Below are 24,225 nucleotides of genomic sequence, written 5' to 3'. Positions count from 1 at the left end.
TTGGTCTTTCTAACCTTTGGGCTTCTTCCTTAGGCACTATTTTTGCTTATGGACAGACTGCTTCGGGCAAAACTTATACGATGTTGGGAACAAAGGATTGTCCGGGTATCTTGCCTATGGCAATTGATGATGTCTTCATGACTATATGTAGAGTAAGTCTTTCTGCTAAATTTTATTGTTGGCAATTTTATTGTTAGCAGATGCATCTTGCAAAACTAGGTAAGGTTATTATTGAAACTGCTGAGACAATTTCTGGCTTGATCTGGAGAAAAGTCTGGTAGGATCTCTTCTACTACATTGTGCCTCCTCTACTTTCCCATTTTTTGGGCAAAGGAGGCTGTTATAATTTTACTTAAGCACATTTCCTTGGTAGCAAGAGGGTAGAGCCCAGTGTATGGATCACAAGTCAGGTCAGAAACACAGATGGCATTAGTATTAAGATTTTGCATTTGAAAAAAAAAATCATGTTAACATGACCTCTTAGTCTTCAGACTTATTGATGCACGGGTCATTTAACTTTTAGATTCCAGACAGAGAGTTTCTCCTCCGTATATCTTATATGGAGATTCACAATGAGACCATACAAGACCTGCTGTGCAGTAACATTCGGAAAAAGAAACCCCTGGTGGTTCGTGAAGACATCAATGTAAGTAACTCAAGGCTGCTGGTCAATCCCCTTTGGCATTTGGGCCAAATGCCATCATAACATCCTGTGACAAGATGTTCCTCAGGTTAATTACAAACTGGGTAAAGAAATATTCCCTGTCTTCTGTCTGCCCCTGCTTTAGTTTAATCTTGCCTTGTATGCAAGAACCACATAATACCTAGAAGCCACACAGAAAGTTGTATAATGTAAAAAGTATTTTACAACTTTTAAATCTGCTGCAGAGGTCCATATATGTTGAAGATCTGAGTGAAGAGGTGGTGGTTTCTCCAGAACAAGTGATGAACTGGCTGCAGAAAGGCGAAAGTAAGATTCATTAATGTGGTGCTATTTGTGATAAGCATTCATATCTTGCCTTTCCACCTAAAGGGGCAACCCAAGACTTCAGGCACATTGAAACTTTCTTATTCAATTCTGAGACTTCTGAACATGCTGTTATAAAGATAAAGAATAATGTAGTTGTTTTTTTAAACAGAGAACAGGCACTATGGCGAGACAAAAATGAATGAAAGAAGCAGCCGTTCTCATACCATTTTCAGAATGGTAAGTGATTTTAAATGATTCTCTGGCTAAGTATCTTCACTATCCGACATACTGTTACTGTTCAAACTTAGACATAATATCAAGTGCTAGTTGTTTCACACTTGCACCAGATGAGACAACTCAAATTGAGAATACATAGACCAGGAGTATCAAACTTGCGTCCCACAGGCTGGGTATGGCCTGCAGGGCCATTCCGGCGGCCCCTGTGCTCTGGTGGAGTTCTGGAGTTGCCCCACCCCCGCTCGCTCCAACTGGAGCTCTACTCCAGTTGTATCCAAAGGAGAATTTTGAGGCCTCATAGGGCCTTAAAAGGTCACTTCCAGGTTTTTGGAAAATCCGGAAATGACCTTTCAAGGCCTCATGAGGCCTTAGAACATCATTCTGAGGGCCGGGGATGCTTGTGTATTGGGTGGAAGGTGGGGAAGTAGTGAGAGCAAGCAGGCAGAGGTGACATTCGCTGCCTCTGCTTGCAAAACGTTTTTCCTAGAGTAAAATCCCAAACTTCTTGCAAGCAGGGGGAGCAAATGAAACCTCTGCCTGCTTGTTTCCTTTGCTCTGGGGGCTGGGGGGGACTATTGGGTCTTGTCGGGGTGAATAGGAGGGATCTGGGGTGGGGGGAGGCAGCAGAGTGAGGGGGTGGTGAGCAGCAGGGGGGGCAGGTTTTCCCATTTTTTTAAAACACAGGAAGTGGCATCACTTGTGAAGTCACTCCCGGGGGCCACATTTGGAGTTCATCCTTCAGCAGGTGCCATAATTCTGATGTGGCCCCCAGAATGAAATGAGTTTGACACCCCTGACATAGACTGTGGATAGCTCAGTTCTTGATAATTATTCTTTGTGTCTGAGTTGAGCATTTGGACTGAGCCTGGAATACAGATGAGAGAAGGCAAGACCCAGCACTCACTGGTGCTCTGGCTGAGACCATATTAATCAATCAGATCTGGCTATAGTTGTCCATGCTGTGGTGACACCTTTACTAGACTACTGTAATGCAATTTACGTGGGGCTACCTTTGAAGATCATTCAGTAGCTATAGTGTAGAATGTGGCTGCTCACCTGGTCATTGGGGCTCAGCAGGTAGATTCTGCCATGCTGTTGCTCAGGCGATTACACTGGCTGCCCATTCAATTCCAAACGCAATTGAAGGTGTTGGCGATTACCTTTAAAGCCTACATGGCATAGGACTAGGATACCTCAAGGATCACTTTCTCCCATATAATCCTGCACATCCCCTATGGTCATCAGACAGGACCCTGCTTAGGATACTGCCACCATCTTGAAGCCAAGTGGATGATGGCAAGGTTCAGGGCCATTTCTGTTGCGGCACAATGCCTTTGGAGCCAACTTCAAGAGAACCTCCTCTCTGTGGTTTTTGGTGGGGTTTAAAAACATTTTTATTCCACTGGGCTTTTGAGGAGAAGAATTTCTTAGGGACCTCTTTTTAATTTAACACTTACAAGTCTTTGGTTGCTGTGCTTACATCTTTTAACTGTTCCAATATAGTTTGAATTGTTGTAATTGGTTTTATTTAACCAATTTAATTTAAATTGGTTTTATCAACTGTACGTTTTATTGTTGTACACAGCTTTGAATGCTGGAAAAATAGCATAAATATTTTTGCATGTTGGCTGTTGCATGAAAATTGGCTCATAATATTACTTGCTTTTTTTTGAAGATCATTGAAAGTAAAGAAAAGGCTGATATTTCCAGTTCAAACTATGAAGGAGCTGTAATGGTCTCCCACCTGGTGAGTGTTTGTAAGATAACATTGATGTTGTGAGGTTTGATGTTGCAGCGTTCAGCTTGAATGTTAAAATTTCATATATTAAATTAAATTGTATGAAACTGTAATCTGCCTGTGTTCCTAGAGGCTGGACATGGGGCTGGTTCAGAAAATGCTATGATCAACCTGTTTAAATGAACAGTAGGGGGATGTGTGGGGTATACATGTCTTCTCCCTTCCCTGTGCGCATGCACACATGCCAATGCTAACCTTGTGGGGTGATTGTGTGCATCTAAACCATCCCGTTCCTATGCATGAAATTGGGCAACTGTGCACCAGTTTTGGGCAGGAGATATGCACCCCACTGTATTTCCTTGCTGTATGTTTAATGAGTTTGAATATTCTGGACAACTGGAATATTGTTCAGTATAACCTTACACAGTATCAAATATTTGCTTTAAAGCTTAATTCTTAGGAAAGAGAGGCTATGAACTCCTGAAGGAATATTTAGGAATATTTCTACCTTGAAAAGAACTCCGGCATTTGGAAGGAATCTGGGTTTTATCTGTGAATGTTGCTTTGGTTTCAGTCAGTTTGAGCCAATCCTAAGATTTGTTCAGCATCAAGTTCTGCAGCTGGCTTGACTGGGAGCTGGCTTACAATTTAGCCTGTACATCTGTGCATCAGTATTTTGTGTCAAAGTTTTGTGACCACCTGGAAGACACTTATTTTTGCATAAACATTTGCCGAGTACAGTCCTTCATCAGATGCCTGAAGTAAAATTCACAATAGGAAGGCACCGCAGACGGCTGCCTATAAGCTGATTTCACAGATAAGTCAAGGACAGCTTTTGAGCCAAAAAATCAAGGAATTTTCTACGACCCTCGGGTAAGTTGGGGGTAAAACTGGGGATGTGTGAAACTCTTTTAAAATGACTTACCAGGAATTGTCCTGAGGCAGCAACAAAAAGAAAAAAGGAGCCATTTACCTTTTCTGAACAGAAAGGGATATGAAGGTGCTTATGGGAGTTGTAGGCTTTGTGAGGAGTACTGTGTTGCGCGTTCTTAGCAGCAACTCACACAGAACTACAATTCCCATAAGCGCCTTCCTTTCCTGTTTGAAGAAGCTAAAATAGCTGCCTCTGAATACTATAATTATTGTAAGTAAAATTACTCTCCACTCCCCCGTGTCCTGCTTCTTAGCCCAGTTCCACCCCCATCCCACCAGGCAGCTGCTCTTAGAAGCTTTATTTACTATATTGATTCGTGTATAGGTTGACCTGGATTTTCAGGTTTAATTTTTAAGCATAATTTTTTTGACTGGTGTATAAATTTTATACTTGAGTATACACAATATGTTGGGAACCATGAACCAGCAAAGTCAATTGCAAAATGTTCTGGTCAAGTTATGTTGGTGATTTTTGAGAACACTGCTTTCTTCCATTGGACGCATGAAGTGTGTGCGTGCACGCGTGTGTGTGTCTGCACACCCCTTTCTCAGATCTAGGGAGGCATTTTCTAAAACCCACCTTGTTATCCATTTTCCCTTTTGTACTTGATTTTTTTAGTACAGTTGTTGCTTTGAATAAATAAAATACCTCTCAAATGCAATAAGCAGAACTGCACACATTTTTCCCAGTCATTCAGTTAAAACTCTAAAATTCCCTGTGTTTGCTAAAATATCTAACTCTCCGTTTCCTGGTCTTTTGAATGACCTTGTTTGACATTGGTTGTAACTCAGTCTAGCTTTTCAAATAGGGCGATGTAAAGCCAACATGAATAAAAAAAGAGTGCCTAATGAAAGTCTTGCATTTTTACAGAATTTGGTGGATCTGGCAGGAAGTGAAAGAGCTAGCCAAACAGGAGCTGAGGGTATGTAGCTGCTTTTGAATCTGAGTTTTTGGAAAGCTGCCTCTGTGTCTGCTAAACTGTGACTTATTGCTTGCACCTGTATCAACTCTTTCTTCAAACAGTTCAGGGTATTCCACCTGAGTTTTTTTATTGTATGCCTACAACAACTGTGACTTGGGTTCTGCTGAGAGAATGTGACTGGCCTAAGTTTACTCAATGTGTATCATGGCTTAGTTGATGGTGGGGTAGTGAAAACTCTCTGTAATATCTGTTTCAAAATGGATGGCTATCACTGAGCAGATATGACATTCCTGCATTCAACTGTGGTTAGAATATTTATTTCATTTGTATCTTGTGTTCCACCATGAAACTCAAGGTGGTGCATATGAGGCTTCCAAGTGCACCAAGTGGCTTTATTGTGTGCCCTCAAATCATGCCTCAAATGTCCCATCTGCCCTAGGCCAAATTGGTAACTGCTAGCAGGAAACACTTTGTCTAGTTTTGTACCAAAACTATAGTAATAGGTCATTCTCAAGTGCCTTCCTCCTTGCTGACTCAAATCATTCAGGACGTTGAATTAGATGAACCATTGATCCAGTTGATCATGCTACCATGAACACTTGACTATGTTGCTGGACTGGAGCAGGGTAGAAAAGCAAGTTAATGTAAAAAACGGCTTTATTAGATAATAATGGTGTCCATGCTTTAACGCCTAGGAATTCGACTTAAAGAAGGCTGCAATATCAATCGGAGCCTTTTCATCTTGGGCCAAGTTATCAAGAAGCTTTCTGATGACCAATCTGGGTAAGGACTGTCTATTACCTTTTAACCTGAACTGCAGCGTAAAGTGGTCTTGCTTTATCCTGGACAAAATCCAAAATATTGGATTTTGGAAGGGTTCTGCCTCTACTAATGGGTAAACTTGTTTGTCATCCCTTTTCACCAGTGGCTACATAAGTTATAGGGACAGCAAGCTGACACGAATTCTACAGAATTCACTGGGTGGAAATGCCAAGACACTTATCATCTGTACAGTCACTCCAGTATCTCTGGAGGAGACTCTTAGCACCCTCCAGGTAAAATTATTTTGTTTTGGTTTTTTTATAGTAAGTTATCTGCATGTATCAACTTAAAATCAGAAAAGTGGCACTGATGACCATTCTCTAAGATTGAATGTACTTTTATATGGATTGGAATGCTTGTTCCCTGATGTATTCCTTCCCCTGCCTCACAACTGTGCTGCCCAGAAGATTTTTGTATTTTTCTCCTCCCTTATAGAGTAAAAGGGGATTTTATTCAGGAGGATTTTTTTTTACATCTTCTGATGTGGAGACTTCCTGCTCTTGACTCTTGTGCTTGTCTTTACTCCTGTGCTTGTCTCTTCCAGTTTGCTAGTACAGCTAAAAAGATGAAAAACAGCCCCAAAATAAATGAAGTTCTTGATGACGATGCCCTTCTAAAGAGATACCGCAAAGAAATAGAAGACTTGAAACGGCGCCTAGAAGAAGTAAGGCTGCTATGTATTAGAACAGAGGTTCCCAAACTCCTACTAGGGAGTAGTGAGCCTTGTAAGTCCCTGCGGGGGCGGAGCGGGGCAGCAGCAAGGCGGGAAGCCTCCAAGGCACTGCAGTGATAGTAGCACCATGGGGTCCCAGCATTATGAGCGTACCTGGAGGACTGCTGAAGCGTCCACAAGGGTCCTGGAGGATTGCAGTCCCCTCTGCATGGCTGCACAGGGCTCTGATTGCTGAATGGAGCTCACTTCCGGTTTGCTCTAGTAAGCTCTGTTCTACAGTTGGAGCTCTGTGCAGCTGCGCGAAGAGGGCTGTGAGCCTCCAGGACTCTCATGGATACTTCAGCAGCCCCCCAGGTACACACATATTGCTGGGATCCCACAGCACCACTATTTCTGTGACGCTGTTGGGGACTATTACTGAGCCACTACCCTTAAGGGGGAATGGTCCAGTTTACATGCTCAGTGGTGGGTCACGACCCACAGTTTGGGAACCACTGTATTAGAAGTCTGAGCACGTAAATCATATGAGACTTCAAATGCAGACAGGGAATGAGATGCTACCTACTTAAAACATACTCTTTCTCTCCTTGCATGCATGTAAACCAAACCTATATCACATAAGAAGCCTCTTACTGGTTAAGATATTGAAAGCATAATCCTATTCAAGTCTCAAGCCAGAGCAGCAGCTGCTGTTCCAGCCTTGGGTGTCACAAATGTGCTGTAAAGCATGTTTGCAGCTTCTCTAGTGCAGGCAGCACCAGCAAAAGGGCCACTGCATCCAAAGGAGTGCCCACTGTTGGAGGTAAGAAAAACACTGGGGGGGGGGGTGTCCCTCTGCTGGGCCTGGGAAGGTATGGGATTGGCAGAGGAGGCCTCTGCTCTATCCTATCCTCTCTTCTGGGCCCAAACACCCTACATGGGGCTGCTTGGACTTGCGCCAGTGATTTAAGTAATACAGATCCTAGTAGCCCCACTGGGGAAGCCGGAGCAATATCCCCTTACCCCAGTGGTTCTTGAACTTTTCCAGCTCGCACCCCCCCCCCTGATCCTTGTAGCCATTGGCCACGGCTCCCCATTACAACACCTCACCTCAGTTACCCCCAAAATGAAGCCTAGTTATAATTATACTAGTGTTATAATTATGCACTAGAACTAGAATTATAGACTTATAGAATTAGAATGATAGACTATACACTAGAACAGGGGTGTCCAAAGTTTTCAGCAGGAGGGCCACATCATCTCTCTGACACTGAGTCAGTGGCTGGGGGGAAAAAAGAATTAATTTACATTTAAAATTTGAATAAATTTACATAAATTAATATACTAGAGGTGGAACTTATATGAATGAAGGTCTTGCAATAGCTGGCCTTTTCTTTGCTGCTGCTACTGCATCACAGACAAACAGCAAGCAGTGGAGGGAGCCCTCACCCACAGCTCACTCGAGAGGTCAAACAGTCGCCCTCATGCTGAGAGCAGTTGTGTTGGGCCAGTGCAGGCTCCAGCAAGTTTCCAGAGGGCCAGAGGCTCATTAGAGGCTGGGGGTCTCCTTGAGGGCCGCATTGGGAGTCCTCAAGGGCCGCAAGTGGTCCCAGGGCCGGGTTTTGGGCACCCCTGCACTAGAATACAGTGGTGCCTCGCATAACGAAATTAATCTGTTCCGTGAGTCCTTTCGTTATGCGAGTTTTTCGTTTTGCGAAGCGTGTTTTCCCATAGGAACGCATTGAAATTTAATTAATGCGTTCCTATGGGCAAGAAAAGTCAGAACAAAGTCAAATTTGGTTTACAAAGTGTTTATTAAGTGCTCTTTAAAGGCATACATACTGTACAGAGGATTTCAAAAACGGGGGGGGGATGCTGAGTGGGGAGCTTGAAGGCTGTAATCCTGTGCACACTTTCCTGGGAGCAAGCACAATGGGACTTACTTCTGAGGAGACACGCACAGGATTGTGCTCTAAGCTGGGGAGGACAGAGCAGCTGCACTCAATTGCTTGCTTTTGCCGTGATCATGGGGGGAAACATGAAGGAAATGGGGCAGTGAGAGGGTGAATGAGTGATGGGGGGGATGCTGAGTGGGGAGTTTGAAGGCTGTAATCCTGTGCACACTTTCCTGGGAGCAAGCACAATGGGACTTACTTACATAAACTGACATGAAGATCCTCCCCTTACTAGGGTGGACGGGATCATAAACTGACATGAAGATCCTCCCCTTAAAACAAACCAAAGCAAAACAAAAAAAATTCGTCTTGCGAAGCACGGGTCATAAAAATTTGTTGTGCGAGTTACCAAACTTAGCAAAACGCTTTCGTTATGCGAGTTTTTCGCTGCGCGGGGCATTCGTTATGCGAGGTACCACTGTAATTATACACTTATACACTGAATGTTATAATTATACACTAGAAACAAGACTGCCAGCAATCTGAAGCTGCAATCCTAACCACACTTACCTGAGAGTAAGCTCCATTGAACAAAATAGGACTTGCTTCTGAGTAGACCTGGTTAGGCTTGTGCCCTGAGTTTGTTAGCAGCACACCTGGAGGGTTTGGGATAGGGAGGGGGTTTTTTTGTTTTTAATCAATTTTTGGAGACAAAGCCATCAAGAGTAACTTATTTCTCTTTTTTGGAAGGGGAGAAAAAAGAGGTGAAGATCCTGGGTTAAGCTGACACAGACCCCAAGCCTATGTAGGTCTACTCAGAAGTAAGCCCCATTTGAGTCAATGGGGCTTACTCCCAGGAAAGTGTGGAAAGGATTGCAGCCACATACAGCAAGATTACAACTCACCCCAAAGTAGACAGGGGCTGCTCACACACATACACCCAGCATGCAGATGCCACCCCTGTTCCCCCAAGCAAGACAGAGGGATGCAAGCTGGGGCATTTGGACACCCCTCCCCACTAGGAGCAGAGGAAAGCACTGCACTGCCAGTACTTGCTCTTCCCTCCCAGTTTGAAGCCTGCCAGGAGCGCCCCTGTGCTGATGAGATGCAGCACCTCTGCACTCTTCTCTCCTCCAGCCTTGACCAATCTCAGGGTGCCCATGGCGAGGGGCATACTGGGAAATGTAGTCCTTGGGATGAGGTTGCACATGGAGAGAGCTCCATGATGAAATGTGGCATCTCTGCCTGCCCAGCCAGCCTTCTCTCCTACCTCCCCCCACCATGTTTCACACTGCCCCACCCACCTTGATCTCAGCCTCTGAAATGCAGTAAGTCAGGAGGCAGCCAGTGCAGCTGAGCTTAGCAGAGCAGCTGCAGCCACTTCTCTCCCCAGATGCCTGATGATGCCTCTGGAGGCTAGCCACGCCTCACTAGGGAGGCAGGATGCACAGATTGAATACCTCAGCATTACCCCAAAGAGACCTCCAGCCTGCTCCTTATCTGCCCTAGATACAGCATGGGCCAAATGGCCTAGGTTGTGATTGGGCTGTCAGTTGCAAATCAGGATTTACCTATTTGAATATTGCCTTACTATGAACTCCTAGGGTGGCTTAGTCTTAGCTCTGCAGCTGCAATGTGGGTCTAATTAATGCTGATTTCTCTCACAGTAGCTATAAGGATTTCATCTCTAGAGATAATACAGGCAAAGTATTTTGCCAATTCAGAAATGTTTATTATGCAGTAAAAGCTGTATGATCCCACAGTTCCTTAAGTGATAAACTTTGCTGCCCAGTGCTCTTGCAACAGGTGGAGATGCTTCATTTAGCAACCCATTGCTTAATTGGAGTAAGCAAGGTTGCCCCACCCCCTTGAAGCCCCCCCTCACCTACCTAACAAGCTTCCTCTGCAGTGCCTGCCTGCCAAGGGCCTTTAAAAAATGGAGATGTTCCTTCCACGCAAGGGCCTCATAAGGATGGAAGTGGGACATTTGTGTCCCTGGAGGGCCCTTGTGAAAGAGGAAGGAGAGGCACTGCAGACAGAGCCAGAGGTAGTGGCCACTTTCTTAGCTGGTGTATTTGGGGAACCAGCATTCTCTATGCGTTGTGGCCAAGCATTGGCCAAGCGTTGCGGCCAAGCATTGTGGCTTTTGCTACAATGCATGTAAATGTACTGTACTTGTCATATCTCATTGCTAAGGACAGGTTACAGTACCACATTGTAGAAAAAAGTCTTGCCTAAAGGCATCCAACCATTGTATTAGATGGCATGATCTGTTGACAAGAGTGAAGGAGGCACCTTCAAAACCTGTCAGGATTAATTGGTGTTTCTGTTCTGGGTCAAGGATGGCTTCCTACACCTGTTGAGCCACCTGCGTTCTATATCTAGATTGATTCCATTTTAATCTGGTTCTGCTTTTTCTCATTCCATGACGACTTCATGCAAAGCAGCTTCCCCTTGGAGAGGTGCAAAGGAGTCTCTAATGAATCATGGGGGCTAGCTATTCTCATTCATGTTGACATTCTAAAAATAAATACAGTGACTGATGTGGTTTCCCATAAATGTGTATGGCTTCTCTAGTTAACGCATGTGTTCATTTTAGGTTTCTTCACACTCTCACACCAGAGAAGTTGAAAAAGACCAACTTGCACAGCTCCTGGAGGAGAAGAACTCTCTGCAAAAGCAACAGGAGGATAGCATAAGAGCACTGACTGAGATGCTTGTGACAGCATCCTCTTTTTCACAGGAACAAGAGTTAAAGGTATGCTTGGTCCTGGAAAAGTTTGTTGGCCTTATTGCATCGTTTGTAGCGAGCATTACTTTTGTTCTTGCATGAACTAGGCTAAGTGTAGTAGGATTGCATGGTCTCCTCGGGTTTGGGGGCACGCATTTTACTTTCAACAAGGAGATTAGGTAAAAGTGTATCATTTCATTGAAGGCTTGGGATGAAGTTCTTTCATACAATGGGCAGCAAGGACTGAGTGGGGAAATGTGCAACTGTATTTAGACACTGCATCCAAACACTGGGGACATGTGAAATTTGCTTTGCACTGAGTCAGGTTGTTTTGTGAAGCCCAGTGATGTTGGCTGTGAGTGACTGGCATAACTGCCCAATGTTTCGGGCAGAAGCCCTGCTCTCTGATATTTTATTGATGGGTGTTGAGCCAGTTAGTTGGATTTTTCTCCCCTGTAAACCGCTTTGTGAATATTTTGTTTAAAAACAGTATATAAGTACAGGTGTCCCCCAGTATCCAGTTCTCAGTACCCATCCCAACACCCATTACCTTACCCGTGTTGCCAAGACAGCATGATGATTGCCACTGCCAGATCTCGAGTCCCCAAGCTGGCAAAGGTTGCAGACCCCAGCTCTAATGGTTTCCAGGAAGAATTTCTGGGCTGCTTATTGGGCAAGCATTTATAAATATAAGCTGCCTACAACAAGTGCAATTGTGTTTAGGGAACAGTCTTTTCAGTTACAATGGTCTTGGAAATTTTGATAGTAGCTAGCATTCAGCTAGATTTGTTGTTTCTGTACAAACAGTGAGCTCTGTGTCACTAGCAGATGGTACTATGGGTCAAAAGATAAAATGATCTAGCTTGCTCTTGTTTTCCTATCAGGTTGACTTTTGTATATTTTTACATGTTTAAGGTGAGAAAGAAGAGGAGAGTGACCTGGGCTCCTGGAGAAATGAATCAGAAAGGGGGAATATGTTTCCTGGAAGAACTTCCTTGCAGAGCCAAAAAATTTAAAGCTTCTTTATCTTCTCTACCAGATATGGATGAATGTAAGTGGGGTTTTTCTGGGTTGGGGAGGAATGAACAGCATAGCTAGTGTGGTGTGGTGGACCAAGGGGAGACCAGTATTCCATCTCCAATTGATCATAAAATTCACAGCATGATTCTTGGGCCGTCTTCTCTCACAACCTACACTACCTTGCAGTAGTATTGTGAGGCTTTATTGTGAGGAACCAATCAATGGAAAGAGAAAAAAATTGAGCTACTCCATAGGGAGAACAGAATAGAAATGTAATTAAACAACAAGTGGTGCTGTATGGGGTTGGTTCTGTTTTATTTATATTTTTATAGGCTTTGTTTCATTCTGTTTTTATATTTGTTACTTTTAATTATCTTTGTTGTATGCTACTTAGCATATTTTTCATTTGAAAAGCAGCGTAAAATTAGCTAAATTGCAACTTGGGATATTAAGACTATGAATCTATCCACTGTTGATGGTGAAGTGCAAATAAATTGGTCCTTCAGTGTGCCAGTTCTGAAGCTGTTGTGGTATGTTTTGGCTGTGGAATACTTCTGTTAGACTACAAAAGAAGTCAGAGAAGGGACAAGTGGGTTCTCGGCTTACCTGGCAAACTCAACTTTTCTGAGTGCTGTAGGAACCTGATTCTAGCACTACTGTCCAGGAGTTTGATAGCCTGGGCTGCCCTGTGAATTATAGCACCGCCCAATCATGACTTGCACTGGAACAGGCAGGCCAAAGTGGCCTGTGCTGTATCCAGTGCAGGTTAGGAGGTGGCTGGAGCGCAACTTGGGATATTCTGTCTGTCGAAGCCAAGTTTGCAAACTTTGTTGCTTTCTTTGTTAAAATATTTCATCTTTAGCTGTGTGGTCAGAGTTATCAGAAGGTGACAATCCATGCACAGTAGCCAGTGCTGCAATACCAGAAGAGTGGATTCCAGGCACTGAAATTACTTTTGTAAGTAACCAGAAACCTGATTATAAAATGTCTGTCCTCGAGATCAGTATGTCTGCATTGTTTTGAAATGTTATAAATGCTGGGGGGCTTAGTTTTTCTTCAATTAATAATGACCATATTAGGGCTGCAGTAGGGTGGTGTGTTTAGGTCTTGTTTAGGCACACACGTCAATCAGTAGATGGGATCTGTGAGAAGGAGCAAATTAGGGGATAGATTAAAGATCCTTAGCGCTCCTCTTTCCTGTGGTCACAAATGGGAGGGAGGCTTATCTGTCTAATAACTAAAGGAAAACCAAGTCAATCAGGATATAGATTGACCTTTAAATTACTTTTTGAGTGAAACTAACATGTTGCCACAAGAACATACACTTTCTGTCTGAACCACGATTTTGTAACTAGAGAGGGAGCAGAAGCTCACTTAAGTGTTCTTTGTTCTAGAGTCAGAGAGACTTTGCAGATTCTGTCCAGCTGTGTGAAATGCTTGTAGAAGAGAAGGTATGTCAGTTTACTGGTCTCTATGAATTAAATCTGAAATGTTAAGTTTAAAAATCTCTAAATTGCATTTTCTTTCCTGCCTAGGATGCTGCTGTCAATGATTGGCAAGCCATGAAAGAGAAACTAGAAAGCATGCAACAGAAAAATGAAGAGTTAGCTTGTGAACTTGAAGAACTGAAAGAGAGAATCTCAACAGATGAGTTTGTGGCTCTTGAAAAAGAGGCCACAAAAGAGCAGGAGGTAAGAAAAGATGTAGTCAGATTTCTCTGGTTAATTTTTCGTCCAGATCAGGGGTGTCCAAACTTTTTGGCAGGAGAACTACATCATTTCTCTGACACTATGTTGGGAGCCGGGGGGGGGGGGGAGATTAATTTATATTTCAAATTTGACTATATTTACATAAATTTACATAAATGAATACATTAAAGATGGAACTTATGTGAAAGAATGAATTCTACTAAACTTTTTTATAATACAAATATTTCTAGGCAGAGACATGTCTTAGCAAGGCATATGAGGGAAAATATTTCTGGGCAGAAACTCATCCCAGCAAGGTGGAAACACAAGAGAAAAAAAGTTTTTCACCACCCACCCAGCAGTTTACAAAAATGCACAGAACCAAGTATCTCAGAACCAACAAAGTTTCACCATTTGTGAATTGCAGAAGGCACACACTTACCCAAATACAGCAGGACACAGAAGTTAACCCAGAATAAGGAACACTTCTGACTTGCAGGAGCCACTCATTCACACACACCCCCCCACACACACTAGGAATAAGTTAACCCAGAATAAGGATCCACAAGCAATGGAGAGAAGGGGGAGAGAAAGCAGCACATTCAAGTGGCCTGATTACTCACCCCCCATGTGCCCCCTCAGCCCTGGGCTTCCCAATACCTGGTGGGTGTGCTTGATGGGCGGGGCTTCTGCAGAACTCTCCTGCAAGAGCAGGAGAGCTCTGCAGCCAGCAATTCCCTTGCTGCCACCAGCAGTCATGTCAGGCCAGTGAGGGCTCTGGTGGGTCTCCAGTGGGCCGAGTATCCATTGAAGATGGGGGGCTCCCTGGAGGGCTGCAAATGGCCCACAGGCCGGGGTTTGGGCAGCCCTGGACTAGATTTAAAATACCTTCTCCCCAAAGACAGCACAGACTCTTGGAAACTGTGTCTGAATCTCTGGCACTGTCTACAGGTGCTCACACTTTTTTGGCTTGAGAGCTACTTTGAAACCCAGCAAGGCCCGGAGATCTACCAGAGTTTTTTTTACAATGTTCGCGCCATCATAACTTATAACATTTATGTGTACAATGTATGTTGGTGTACCTTGCATAACCGCATGAGCCAATATTGCACAACACAACATAATTAACTATAAACATTTTTTGTAATTACTTGAGTTTATTTTGATGACTTGCACTGAAGTGAATCAGGCAAGGATGCATAGTCCAGATAGTAGCTGCTGACAGCTAGCCTCAAGCACACTTCCAAATGTTCATCAGTGGGGCTTACTGCCAGGAAAAGTGTGGCCAGAATGGCAGCCTAAGAGCCCAATCCTAGGCAGGCCTACTCACAAGTAAGGCCCATTCTAGTCAATGGGCCTTACTCGCAGGAAAGTTCAGGCAGGGCTGCAGCTCTTGACCTTCCAGGCTCCCACCCAGCCTAGAACAGACCCAAACAGGAACCACACGAGTACCTCTGGAAAACCCTGGGAAGGAGCGCCTGCCTGCCAGCTGTGCTGCTGGTGCACCTTTGGCCAGCGGAAGGGAGGAGGAGGAGGGCCTAACTCCAGGGAGACAAAAGCCACCGGGGGGGGCCTTTGCCCGAGCCGCGGGGGAAGTGGGTCACAGGCCGCTGCGACACAGAACGAGGAGAGGGGGATGGCTGCGCGTGCACAGCCCAGGGTGCACAATGATCCAGTGACTAGGCCGCTGTGGGGAAGGGGAGCGCTGAGGCGCCCCTTGATCGCCCTCAGGAAAGAGCCTCACGAAGGGGGGGAGAAGGAACCGCCCCCGCGCCAGCGCTCCTCCCCCAGCCCCCCTCAGAGGGACGAGCCCACTCAGCCGCGCTCCCCGAAGCAGCGGCAGGACAGCGCTGCTCCACCCAAGCCGCTGAGGGGCATGCGCAGCAGCGGGAAGGCAGCACGCGGTGCGCTCAGGCCTGCTGGGGAGGCCCCTGCTTGGGCCGCGCTGACCGCTGCTGCGCACGCCCGCAGGTGCAAAGGCCGGGAAGGCAGTGCGCGGCCCAAGCAGGGGCCTCCCCAGCAGGCCCAAGCGCGCCGCGCGCCGCCTTCCCGGCCTCCGCACCTGTGCACCGCACTGGGCCTCCCTCGCGCAGCAGCAGCAGCAGCAGCAGGAAGCAGGCCACTCTCCGCCCGCTCCCGTTGCATGTTCCTCCTCGGCAGCCATAGCTGCGCTGCTGCTCTCCCTCCCTCCGTAGGCAAGGCTGCCGGCCAATCGCCGACAGGGAGCCGACAGTCACCCGCCAACAAGACGGGGAGCACCGCCCCCCCTGCCGCCCAGGGGCATGCCTCGGCTCAGGCGGGGCTTCCCGTCCTCCCCCCCACAGCCGCCCACCGTCAGGGGCCGCCCTGCCGCCTGGGACCGGCCACAGCGGCCCTGAGCGCCCCCACCTGCGCTGACGCCATGGCCAGGCAGCCCCCTCAGCCCAGCCCAGCGCGTGATCGACTCATTGTTGCCTTGCGATCGACCGGTCGATCGCGAGCGACGTTTTGAGCACCCCTGGTATACAGGCATGTAATGCAGCCACTTTGCTGAAGTTAAACAGATCTAGACCTGGCCAGTACCTGGCCAAATAGTCTTATTTCATAAACAGAAACAGCAGGATAGAAATAAAACTCTAAGACAGAAAAATAGAAAAATTCTTCTCAATAACACTTGTGTTGATATTGCATCCTGCACCTGAGCGTTTGAAGAGCTGGAAAGAAATAAGCTCTGTTACTAAGCCATTGTTGAGACCTCTTGAATTTCTCTTTCTCCATGGTAAGATATGAAAAGCCAAAGTATTTTCAGCAGTAACCACATGATTCTTAATTCCTAAGCATGATTAAAGGGAAGCTTTTGCTTGCTTTTGAGGGTGATGGCAGGCAAACTCCAACTGAAGACTGCTTCCTAACTATCTGCAATTCTGCTTCAATTGCTCCACAGATGCAACTAATACATGAAATTTCCAGCTTAAAAGCTGCAATTGCAAATGCTGAAGTTTACAATCAAGACCTTCAGGTGAGGTGGTGGTGGTAATGGCTGTGGCCTTGCATGCAATGCAATAAACTTGTATTCATCTCTTGTATAAACTGAGATGAATATTAAGATGCTTTGTCAGCTAGCAAAAGACCTTAGATGCTCTGATGAATTCTTCCATTCTTTTGTTAACACTAGTTAGCAGCTAAAACCCTGCTTAGCTAGGAAATTGAACAGGATACTTCAAAAGTGGCACTCTGCATTTGTTGATTTCCCCTTCTTTGCTTTTTAGGAGGAAGCAAAGTCAAAAGACATGCAGCTCAATGAACAAGAGCACAAAATTGATGCACTGAAAAAACAGATCACTGAACTGAAAAACCTTGTGGAAGAATTGAAGGCAGAAAGTGGGAAGAGAGACATGTCCTTCTCATTGGTAAAACTCAGTTGTTAGATGAATGAATGGGAAAGACCACATTGCTTTTTAGAAATGTGGGATAATACAGTGAGGTTGTTGACTCTTTAATTTTTTTGGGGGGGGGGGTATTTATATGCATTGATAGCTTGACTTTCATCCCTTTGCTCTTTCAGCCATTTTCAATTACTGCAGATACTCGCCTTATAGGCAAGACATTTCTGCCAATAAATCAAGTGTAAATCATTTCCTTGCCTTGTCTGTTAGGTCATTCAGGCATCAGGGTTGTTTCAGGCACATTGCTCTTGCAGAGATAATGACAGGGCAATCAGTCTCCATGGTGACCAGGCTTCAAGGCAACAGCAGCCAAAGCTAACCTCCTGAGAAAAACAGTGAGTCAAGGCTCGAAATCTTCTATTTAAATCAAGCAGGCCTCATTGTCTTCTGCAGCCTCGTTCCATTTTGCAAATGTTTGGCAGAGGTCTGGCTTTTTAAACACCAGGTTGTAATCCTTGTTTCCGTCTGAAACAAAGACCAATGCTACAATTCAGTGCACTGTTATGACACCATTGCATAAGAATAAGGAATGGGTAAATTAGGTTGCAACAATGTGTAGCTGCACTTGCTCATAGTCATTCCTTGTTGCTTGTCTCTCCACTGTGCACACTCCCAGTTATGTGTTATATATTGTATCTTATATGTAGAACCTCTGGCTTAACACACCAGACCTCCTAAAGAAGGATCTGATTAATGGTTCTACGATATGTTGTTTACAGTGCACTTACTCTGTTGTATTTACAAAAAGGTTGTGAAGACCAGAATTTTAAAAGTTAATGAATAAAAATGTATCTTATGATCTTTTACTACATTTTTAAAAAACTAGAGACTGCACAGTTCTTACCTAATAATTACTGTTGGGTTATTTCAAGATCAGGCCTTGGGTAAAATCAAATAAAATTATGGCCACACACACCCCTAAGTTGAACCTTCCCCCCAACTTATCCAAGGCTCATAGAAAATTTCTTGATTTTTGGCTCAAAACCTGCCCTTAACTTATCTGTGAGATCAACTTATAGGCGAGTCTCTGCGGTATAAACACATTTTGCATTTCGTCCACATGCTTATCCCTTTCATCTGATTTTATTCACCCTTCCACAACATTCATCTATGTTCTTATGTATGTTTTTCTTGTATATTTAGGTTTCACAATCATTTGCATGTTTTTTTTTATAATTTGCACTTTTTGCTGGCCAAAATAAATCTGCAAACACAATAAGGCTGTGCTTTGACATTCATCCATTTTTTAGTTTCATCCATGCTGTGGTCCCTAAGCAGACGAAATGCAAGGCATTTCTGTAGCACTTCACATGGAATGTGGTTTCCTGTTCCAAAGGAGACAGCGAGGGCAGTGGAGGCGGGGGAAATTGGGGAAGAATGTTACTTGAGTTATATGTATGTAGGCTTAGTTATGGTGTTCATCCTGGTCTTGGCCAAGCCAAGGGGGAGATCCATATATAAGAGAAGTTCCACTGAATCAGGCAAAAGGCCCATCTAGTCCATGTACCTGTATCTCTTAGTGGCCCACCAGATGCCTCAGGGTGCACACAAGACAACAAGAGACCTGCATCCTGTTGTCACTCCCTTACACCTGGCATTCTGAGGTATCCTACTTCTAAAAGCTGTATCACAACTTGGGTGGAAATGTAGACAGAATGAAAATTGCTGCAGAAGAACCCAGCTCTCAGAGAAGAAAAATCAAATAGTGATTAGTCTTTGCCAGGCCAATAGAGAAGCCTTGTTGCCTTGCCTCGCCCTTTGTTTCAGCCAACGGCCATGTCTTCTTGCAGTTCTTGGTGGCAAATGATTGTTGACATTTTTTTCTTCAGGTAACCACTGCCAACTTATCCCTGCCTATCTGCAGTGCAAAGTGCTCTCAGACAGAAAATTCTGCAGGGAGTTCTTAGATGTGCAACAAATTCATGCAGGGTTCTGACTAGGCCTGTGGCCCTTTTCTGTTGAGCTGGGCATGCTCAACACTCCCTGAGACTGTAAAAAGCAATAATGGTTAGCAGGCTGGAAAAAGTCTTTTACCACTTTGCTATCTTCTTGCTGAGGAACTTGTTAAACTGCTGAGGAGTGCCAGGGTTGCCGAAAACAATTAAGCGATGCTGCAGAGCAACCATACTATATGCAAGGACCCATATCCTGCTAAACATGTAGACCTCTGTAAATTTAGACTGTCAAGTGCAAAAATCCAGAACATTCTGTGTGTGGCAATTCCTCTTGCCTAAATAAAGACTTGCATAGTTCTCTCTGCCAATGTGTATTAGGTTGGAGACCTGCCAAACTCTCAGAACGTTGATCCAGTATGGTATAGTGGTTAGAGAATTGAGCTAGGACCATGGAAATCCAAGTTCAAATCCCCACTTGACAGAAAGCTTGCTGAATCACCTTGGACCCTGCACTCAGCCTTACCTAAATTGCAAGGTGGTTGTGGTGATGAAATGGAGGGAGTTCGTGGAGGATATGAATCAGGTTTGCTTACTGATTTCTGAAATTCTTGCATACGAAGTATACATGTTGCTATTTGTTTTTTTCCAGGAAACTTCAATTGCAGCAGCAAATGAAATGCAGCAAATGAAACAGTCTCTCAGTGATGCTGAAGCTGTAGCTTTGGATGCCAAGAGAGAATCGTCATTTCTCAGGAGTGAAAATCTAGCATTAAAAGAGAAATTGGTATTTCTTAATCTTAATTTTTTAAAATGTCCATTTCATGAATGGACATTGAGCAGTAATAAAAAACTGTTTTAAGGTGTTCTAATGTAAAGGAAGATCCACAAACCTCAGATGTTTAGAGCTTAGCATAATTAGTGTGCTTTATGTTAAAATATGACTCTTTGTATGGTATCTGAATGAAAGAATATACCTCAGATACTCGCCTATAAGTTGATCTCACAGCTGAGGGCACGTTTTGAGCCAAAAATCATGGAATTTTCTTTGACCCTCTGTAAGTCTGGCCAAAAACCAGAAATGCCCTTTTAGGACTGCCAGAGGCCACTCTGAGGCCCATAAAGGTTCTCCAAGAGCCTTCAAAGAGCCTCTGGAGGTGACCAGGTCACCTTCAGAGGCTTCAGGCTGGGCCAGATCTGGCTCAGTGTGGGTCCAAGGGATCTGTGTTGAGCTAGATTTGCAGATACAAAATCCGTGGGTAGGTAGGTTCAACCTGTATAGTCTTAATGATGGCTCTGGGATGGTGCTGATGCAGGCTTGAAGATGGAGGGTGGTGAGCTGCTGTAACAATTGTGTGCAATGTTGCTTTCCTAAGCATTGTTCCAACAAGATACTTGTTCCTTTGTAGAACCATCTCTCGGATACTCATATCCAAATGGAAAAAGATGCTGAGTGTTATCGGAGGCAGTTGGAAGATGGAAAAATTACTTACAAAAACATGCTGTCTGACATGCAGAAGGAACTGCAGTACTATGTTAAAGAAAATGCAAAACTGACTTCGCTCCTGGATGGTAAAGTTCCAAAAGGTACTGTAACCAATGATCATTTGGTAATAAGCTTGCTCCACGCTTTATCTTTCAGGCCAATGTCTTCCCAGACCTCCAGTGATTAAGGCCTGCTTTGTTTCTGAAAAACAGTTGGCAGCCTACTTGGTCCTGCATCTTACTTGTAGAGCCAGGGTCAGCAACCTACAGCCTGCAAGCTGAATTTAGCCTGCCAGCTGAAGTCCGCCATGCAAAGCTTGACTTGAGAGGTAAAGCCTCTTGCTCAAGTCACTGCACACTGAACAGGGAATGGCAGAGCCGTCCACTCAGGCTGAAGGAGTCCCTGTAACATACAGCACCATTCCTTGTCTGGTGCACAGTAACGAACAGGAGGGTTTACCTCTCAAGCCAAGTTCTATGCAGGCCACTGTTCACAATACGGAGAGGTTTGGCCATGATGTAATGACACCACTGCATGTCCAACCCCTTTAAAGAAAAGGTTGCTGACCCCTTTGTAAAGGATGTGGGAGAGAAGACTACTCCTGTATTTAAGTGTCCCTAGTTTTACTGTGGGTTTTTCTGTGAGTAGATACCTTTCCTTTTCTAAATTGGGATTACTTAGTACATTCAAATTCTCAAGACTTGTTAAATGCTGTCTGGATCTACTTGGAGTTCAGAAAGGAGAGGACTTACTCACCTATATTCTCAAGAAACAATGAACAAGGGTTCTGTAGATATAGGATGTTGTAGAAAAGCTGCTTATCCATTTAAATGTATTTTGTTTCTAGACTTGCTATCATGTGTGGAATTGGAAGAAAAACTAAAGGAAGTAAAAAATGAACTGACTAAAGCTTTAGAAGAGAACATATTTTTAAGGAAAGAGGTGACAGCATTGTCAGAAGTTGGCTTGAAACCTGACCATGAAAGTTTACAAAAAGAGGTAAAAATACAGTTTGCAAGAGAGGTTGTCCCAAAACTGTTACTCATGTTGGGTCTTTCTGAAATAGAATTAACTTTCTGGGGATTTTTAAAAATATTTTTTTTTAAGATGATATGCTTAGTTCTGTGCTATTTTGGAATACAGCTGGTAAAGCAAAATTTACAGACACAGTAAATGGTGTCAGCCAGTGCTTCTTGCAGTGTCTGCTGTTGCAAACTGGTAGTTTTTTACCCGATGTGCTGCAGAATGGCACTATACAGGCAGCACCCAGCACATTGGCTTACCTTGTCTTTTCTGCTTCTTGAAGCCTCTGTGAGGCTTGGCGCTCATCCAAGTCCCATGGCAAGCTGCAGGAGACCGTGAGAAGGAAGCCCTAGGGAACACACCACAGACTGGCAGCTGTTGGTTCATGGACCTGCAATGGGTCTGCAGGCTACACTTTGTGTAGCACTAGTGTAGGCAGCACGACAGTTCTTTCCTGATCATTTAACAGAACTTGCATTCTCTAAGAACTCTTGAAATTTTACTATACAGGTCCAGCCTATTTATAGACGGATTTGACTCTACAGGAATGGCCACTGCAAATGAGAGGGGATGTGCTTATCCCTGGAGAACGGGAAAAATGCATCTCTTTAAAATCAGTTTAGAAAACTGAACAGTCCTTTAACAATGGCCTCCTTAATGAGGGGGGGGGCAGCTTGCTGACAATCCATAAATCCTTCTCTCTCGGACCCCTCCCTTCCCCCTGAGCAGGAAAAAAAAAGTTGATCACTTTGCATTGGTGAAGGGAGGGGCTGAGTGTAAGCTCTCGAGCTCTCTGTAAGCTCTTGGAGGAGGACTGATTGTCTTCTTCGTGACTGTCATCTTAGAGTCAAAAGGTCAGCAAGGCTGTTTTTAAACCACTGGAGCAAAGAAACTTTGTTCTTTAAATTGATTTGCCGTGAGTGCTTGGAAGGGAACCCACATGAATGAGTCTCAACCTGTACTGCAATGTTTCAGTATATAGTGCACCAAGTGAGCCCTGCTTCATATATGCTTTGGTATTTGCTGTGCAGAGGAGGGATTTAGGTGATCAAATCTCCCAAAGAAAGGAGAAAAGAAGTTCAGCCAGGGGAGGGGGGATGAAAGTGTTAGATGGGTAGAGATTGTCAGGCAGTGGAAAGAGTGGTGGACTTGGAAAACTGGGATTCAAATCCCTACTTGACTGTACTGTTAGCTGAGCCCGCTGCTCCGCTCCCCACCCCAGCCCTGCATCTGATCTACTTCACAAGACTGTTTAGAGCAGGAGTGTCCAAACTTTTTGGCAGGAGGGCCATATCATCTCTCTGACACTGTGCCGGGGCGGAGGAAACAAAGAATTAATTTACATTTCAAATTTGAATGAATTTACATAAATTTGCATAAATGAATATATTAGAGATGGAACATAGGAATGAATGAAGGCCTTGCAGTGGCTCAAGGCCTGTAAAAGGCCTTGCACAAAGCAAGGCCAGCCTTCACTCCCGCTGCTGCATCACAGACATGAAAACATGCGATGGAGGGAGCCCTCATCCCACTGCTTACGTGAAAGTCGTCCTCACACTGAGAGCAGTTGCGCCGAGCCAGCATGGGCTCCAGCAAGTCTCTGGAGGGCCAGAGTCTCATTGAAGACTGAGGGCTCCCCGAGGGCCTGATTGGGAGCCACTGAGGGCGGCAAGTGGTCCCCGGGCCGGGGTTTGGGCACCCCTGATTTAGAGGGTAAAGTGAATTTTATTAAGAACATTTGATTGAGACATTGCTACCCCTCATGGCTGTGTTTATGCTTTGATTAGAATATGTGCTTATCATTCCACTTAACAGATTCTTGAAAAATCTGAGGTGATCGCTGCTCTAACATCCAAAAGAGAGACCTTGCTTTCTCAAGTATCTGAGGATAAGATGCTCCATGAAATGATTGAAGTATTAAAATCAAAAGAGGATATTGCAAATACTGAAGCAATGAAACAGAATGATGCCACTTTGCAAGAAGTGACATGTCAGTTTGAGGAACTGGAGCAGAAATTTTCAGTTGTATCAGAAGAAAATCAACAGATGAAAGGCCAAGTGGCTTGTCTTTCTGATGAAAACATCAAACTAAACGCTACCATTAGTGATATAACACAAGAGGTGAGTCCCTCCTGGCCATTTTTAGCACAGCAGCTGGTGATATTGAGTCTCTAGAAGGCACATTCTCAGCAGTGAATTGGCTGACAGTTTTGCTCCAGTAGCAGTAGAGCTGACATTTTTGTGATATTTTCTGAATACATGCTTCTTGTATTATTGCATGAGCCATCACTTGCTGTGCTGTTTATACAATATCTTAATAGTGGGGAAAGCTGCATGTTCTTAGCCTGTCAAGTGGTTGGTGAATTTTGACACCTGTGGCAAGTGCTTGTGTCTGGATTACTGAGGACTCAAAAGGCATCAAGAAACTACTGGTTAGTCTTCATTACCTGGGGGAAGATTCTAGAGTGCTAGGAGACTGTGATTCCTACCCTGAGAGGCCTGCATTTGGCCCTCAAGCAGTTTTTGTTTTTTAACACGCCTTTGGTGTGAATAATGAAGCTTCCTTCTCATTGGCTAGGTTATCTGGTGCCTGTTTTGGGTCTATGTTATGTGTTCATTTTAGGTTGGGTATTTTGGGAGTGACAGAATAAAAATATTTTACTAGATGAATTGCCAGCTGTGTGTCTACCACTTTTTATATCAAAAGTTCTTGAATAAAAACAGATGTTGAATTGTACTATGTCCACACAACTTCTGAGCTGCATATAGCTTGACGATGAGTCACAATAG

At 44.4% G+C, this 24,225-nt stretch overlaps 1 protein-coding gene across 1 annotated transcript in view; it reads left to right on the top strand.

The window, feature by feature from the left end:
* Positions 1-24,225, top strand: part of CENPE (centromere protein E) — a 57,093-nt gene that overhangs the window by 6,707 nt on the left and 26,161 nt on the right. Inside the window, exons 4-23 of the mRNA XM_066632243.1 lie at positions 34-152; positions 524-646; positions 889-970; positions 1,140-1,207; positions 2,883-2,954; positions 4,750-4,801; positions 5,497-5,584; positions 5,727-5,856; positions 6,168-6,287; positions 10,770-10,928; positions 11,817-11,952; positions 12,784-12,878; positions 13,316-13,372; positions 13,457-13,612; positions 16,533-16,607; positions 16,858-17,011; positions 19,595-19,713; positions 20,336-20,513; positions 21,260-21,411; positions 23,251-23,556. Coding sequence (XP_066488340.1) covers positions 34-152; positions 524-646; positions 889-970; positions 1,140-1,207; positions 2,883-2,954; positions 4,750-4,801; positions 5,497-5,584; positions 5,727-5,856; positions 6,168-6,287; positions 10,770-10,928; positions 11,817-11,952; positions 12,784-12,878; positions 13,316-13,372; positions 13,457-13,612; positions 16,533-16,607; positions 16,858-17,011; positions 19,595-19,713; positions 20,336-20,513; positions 21,260-21,411; positions 23,251-23,556 — 2,441 coding nt within the window. The remainder of the gene's footprint in view (positions 1-33; positions 153-523; positions 647-888; positions 971-1,139; positions 1,208-2,882; positions 2,955-4,749; positions 4,802-5,496; positions 5,585-5,726; positions 5,857-6,167; positions 6,288-10,769; positions 10,929-11,816; positions 11,953-12,783; positions 12,879-13,315; positions 13,373-13,456; positions 13,613-16,532; positions 16,608-16,857; positions 17,012-19,594; positions 19,714-20,335; positions 20,514-21,259; positions 21,412-23,250; positions 23,557-24,225) is intronic.

The sequence above is a fragment of the Tiliqua scincoides genome, chromosome 6, assembly GCF_035046505.1.
Source record: "Tiliqua scincoides isolate rTilSci1 chromosome 6, rTilSci1.hap2, whole genome shotgun sequence".
In the NCBI taxonomy this organism is placed as follows: domain Eukaryota; kingdom Metazoa; phylum Chordata; class Lepidosauria; order Squamata; family Scincidae; genus Tiliqua; species Tiliqua scincoides.
The sequence above is the reverse complement of the archived record's forward strand: the minus strand, read 5'-3'. Positions and strand labels throughout refer to the sequence as shown.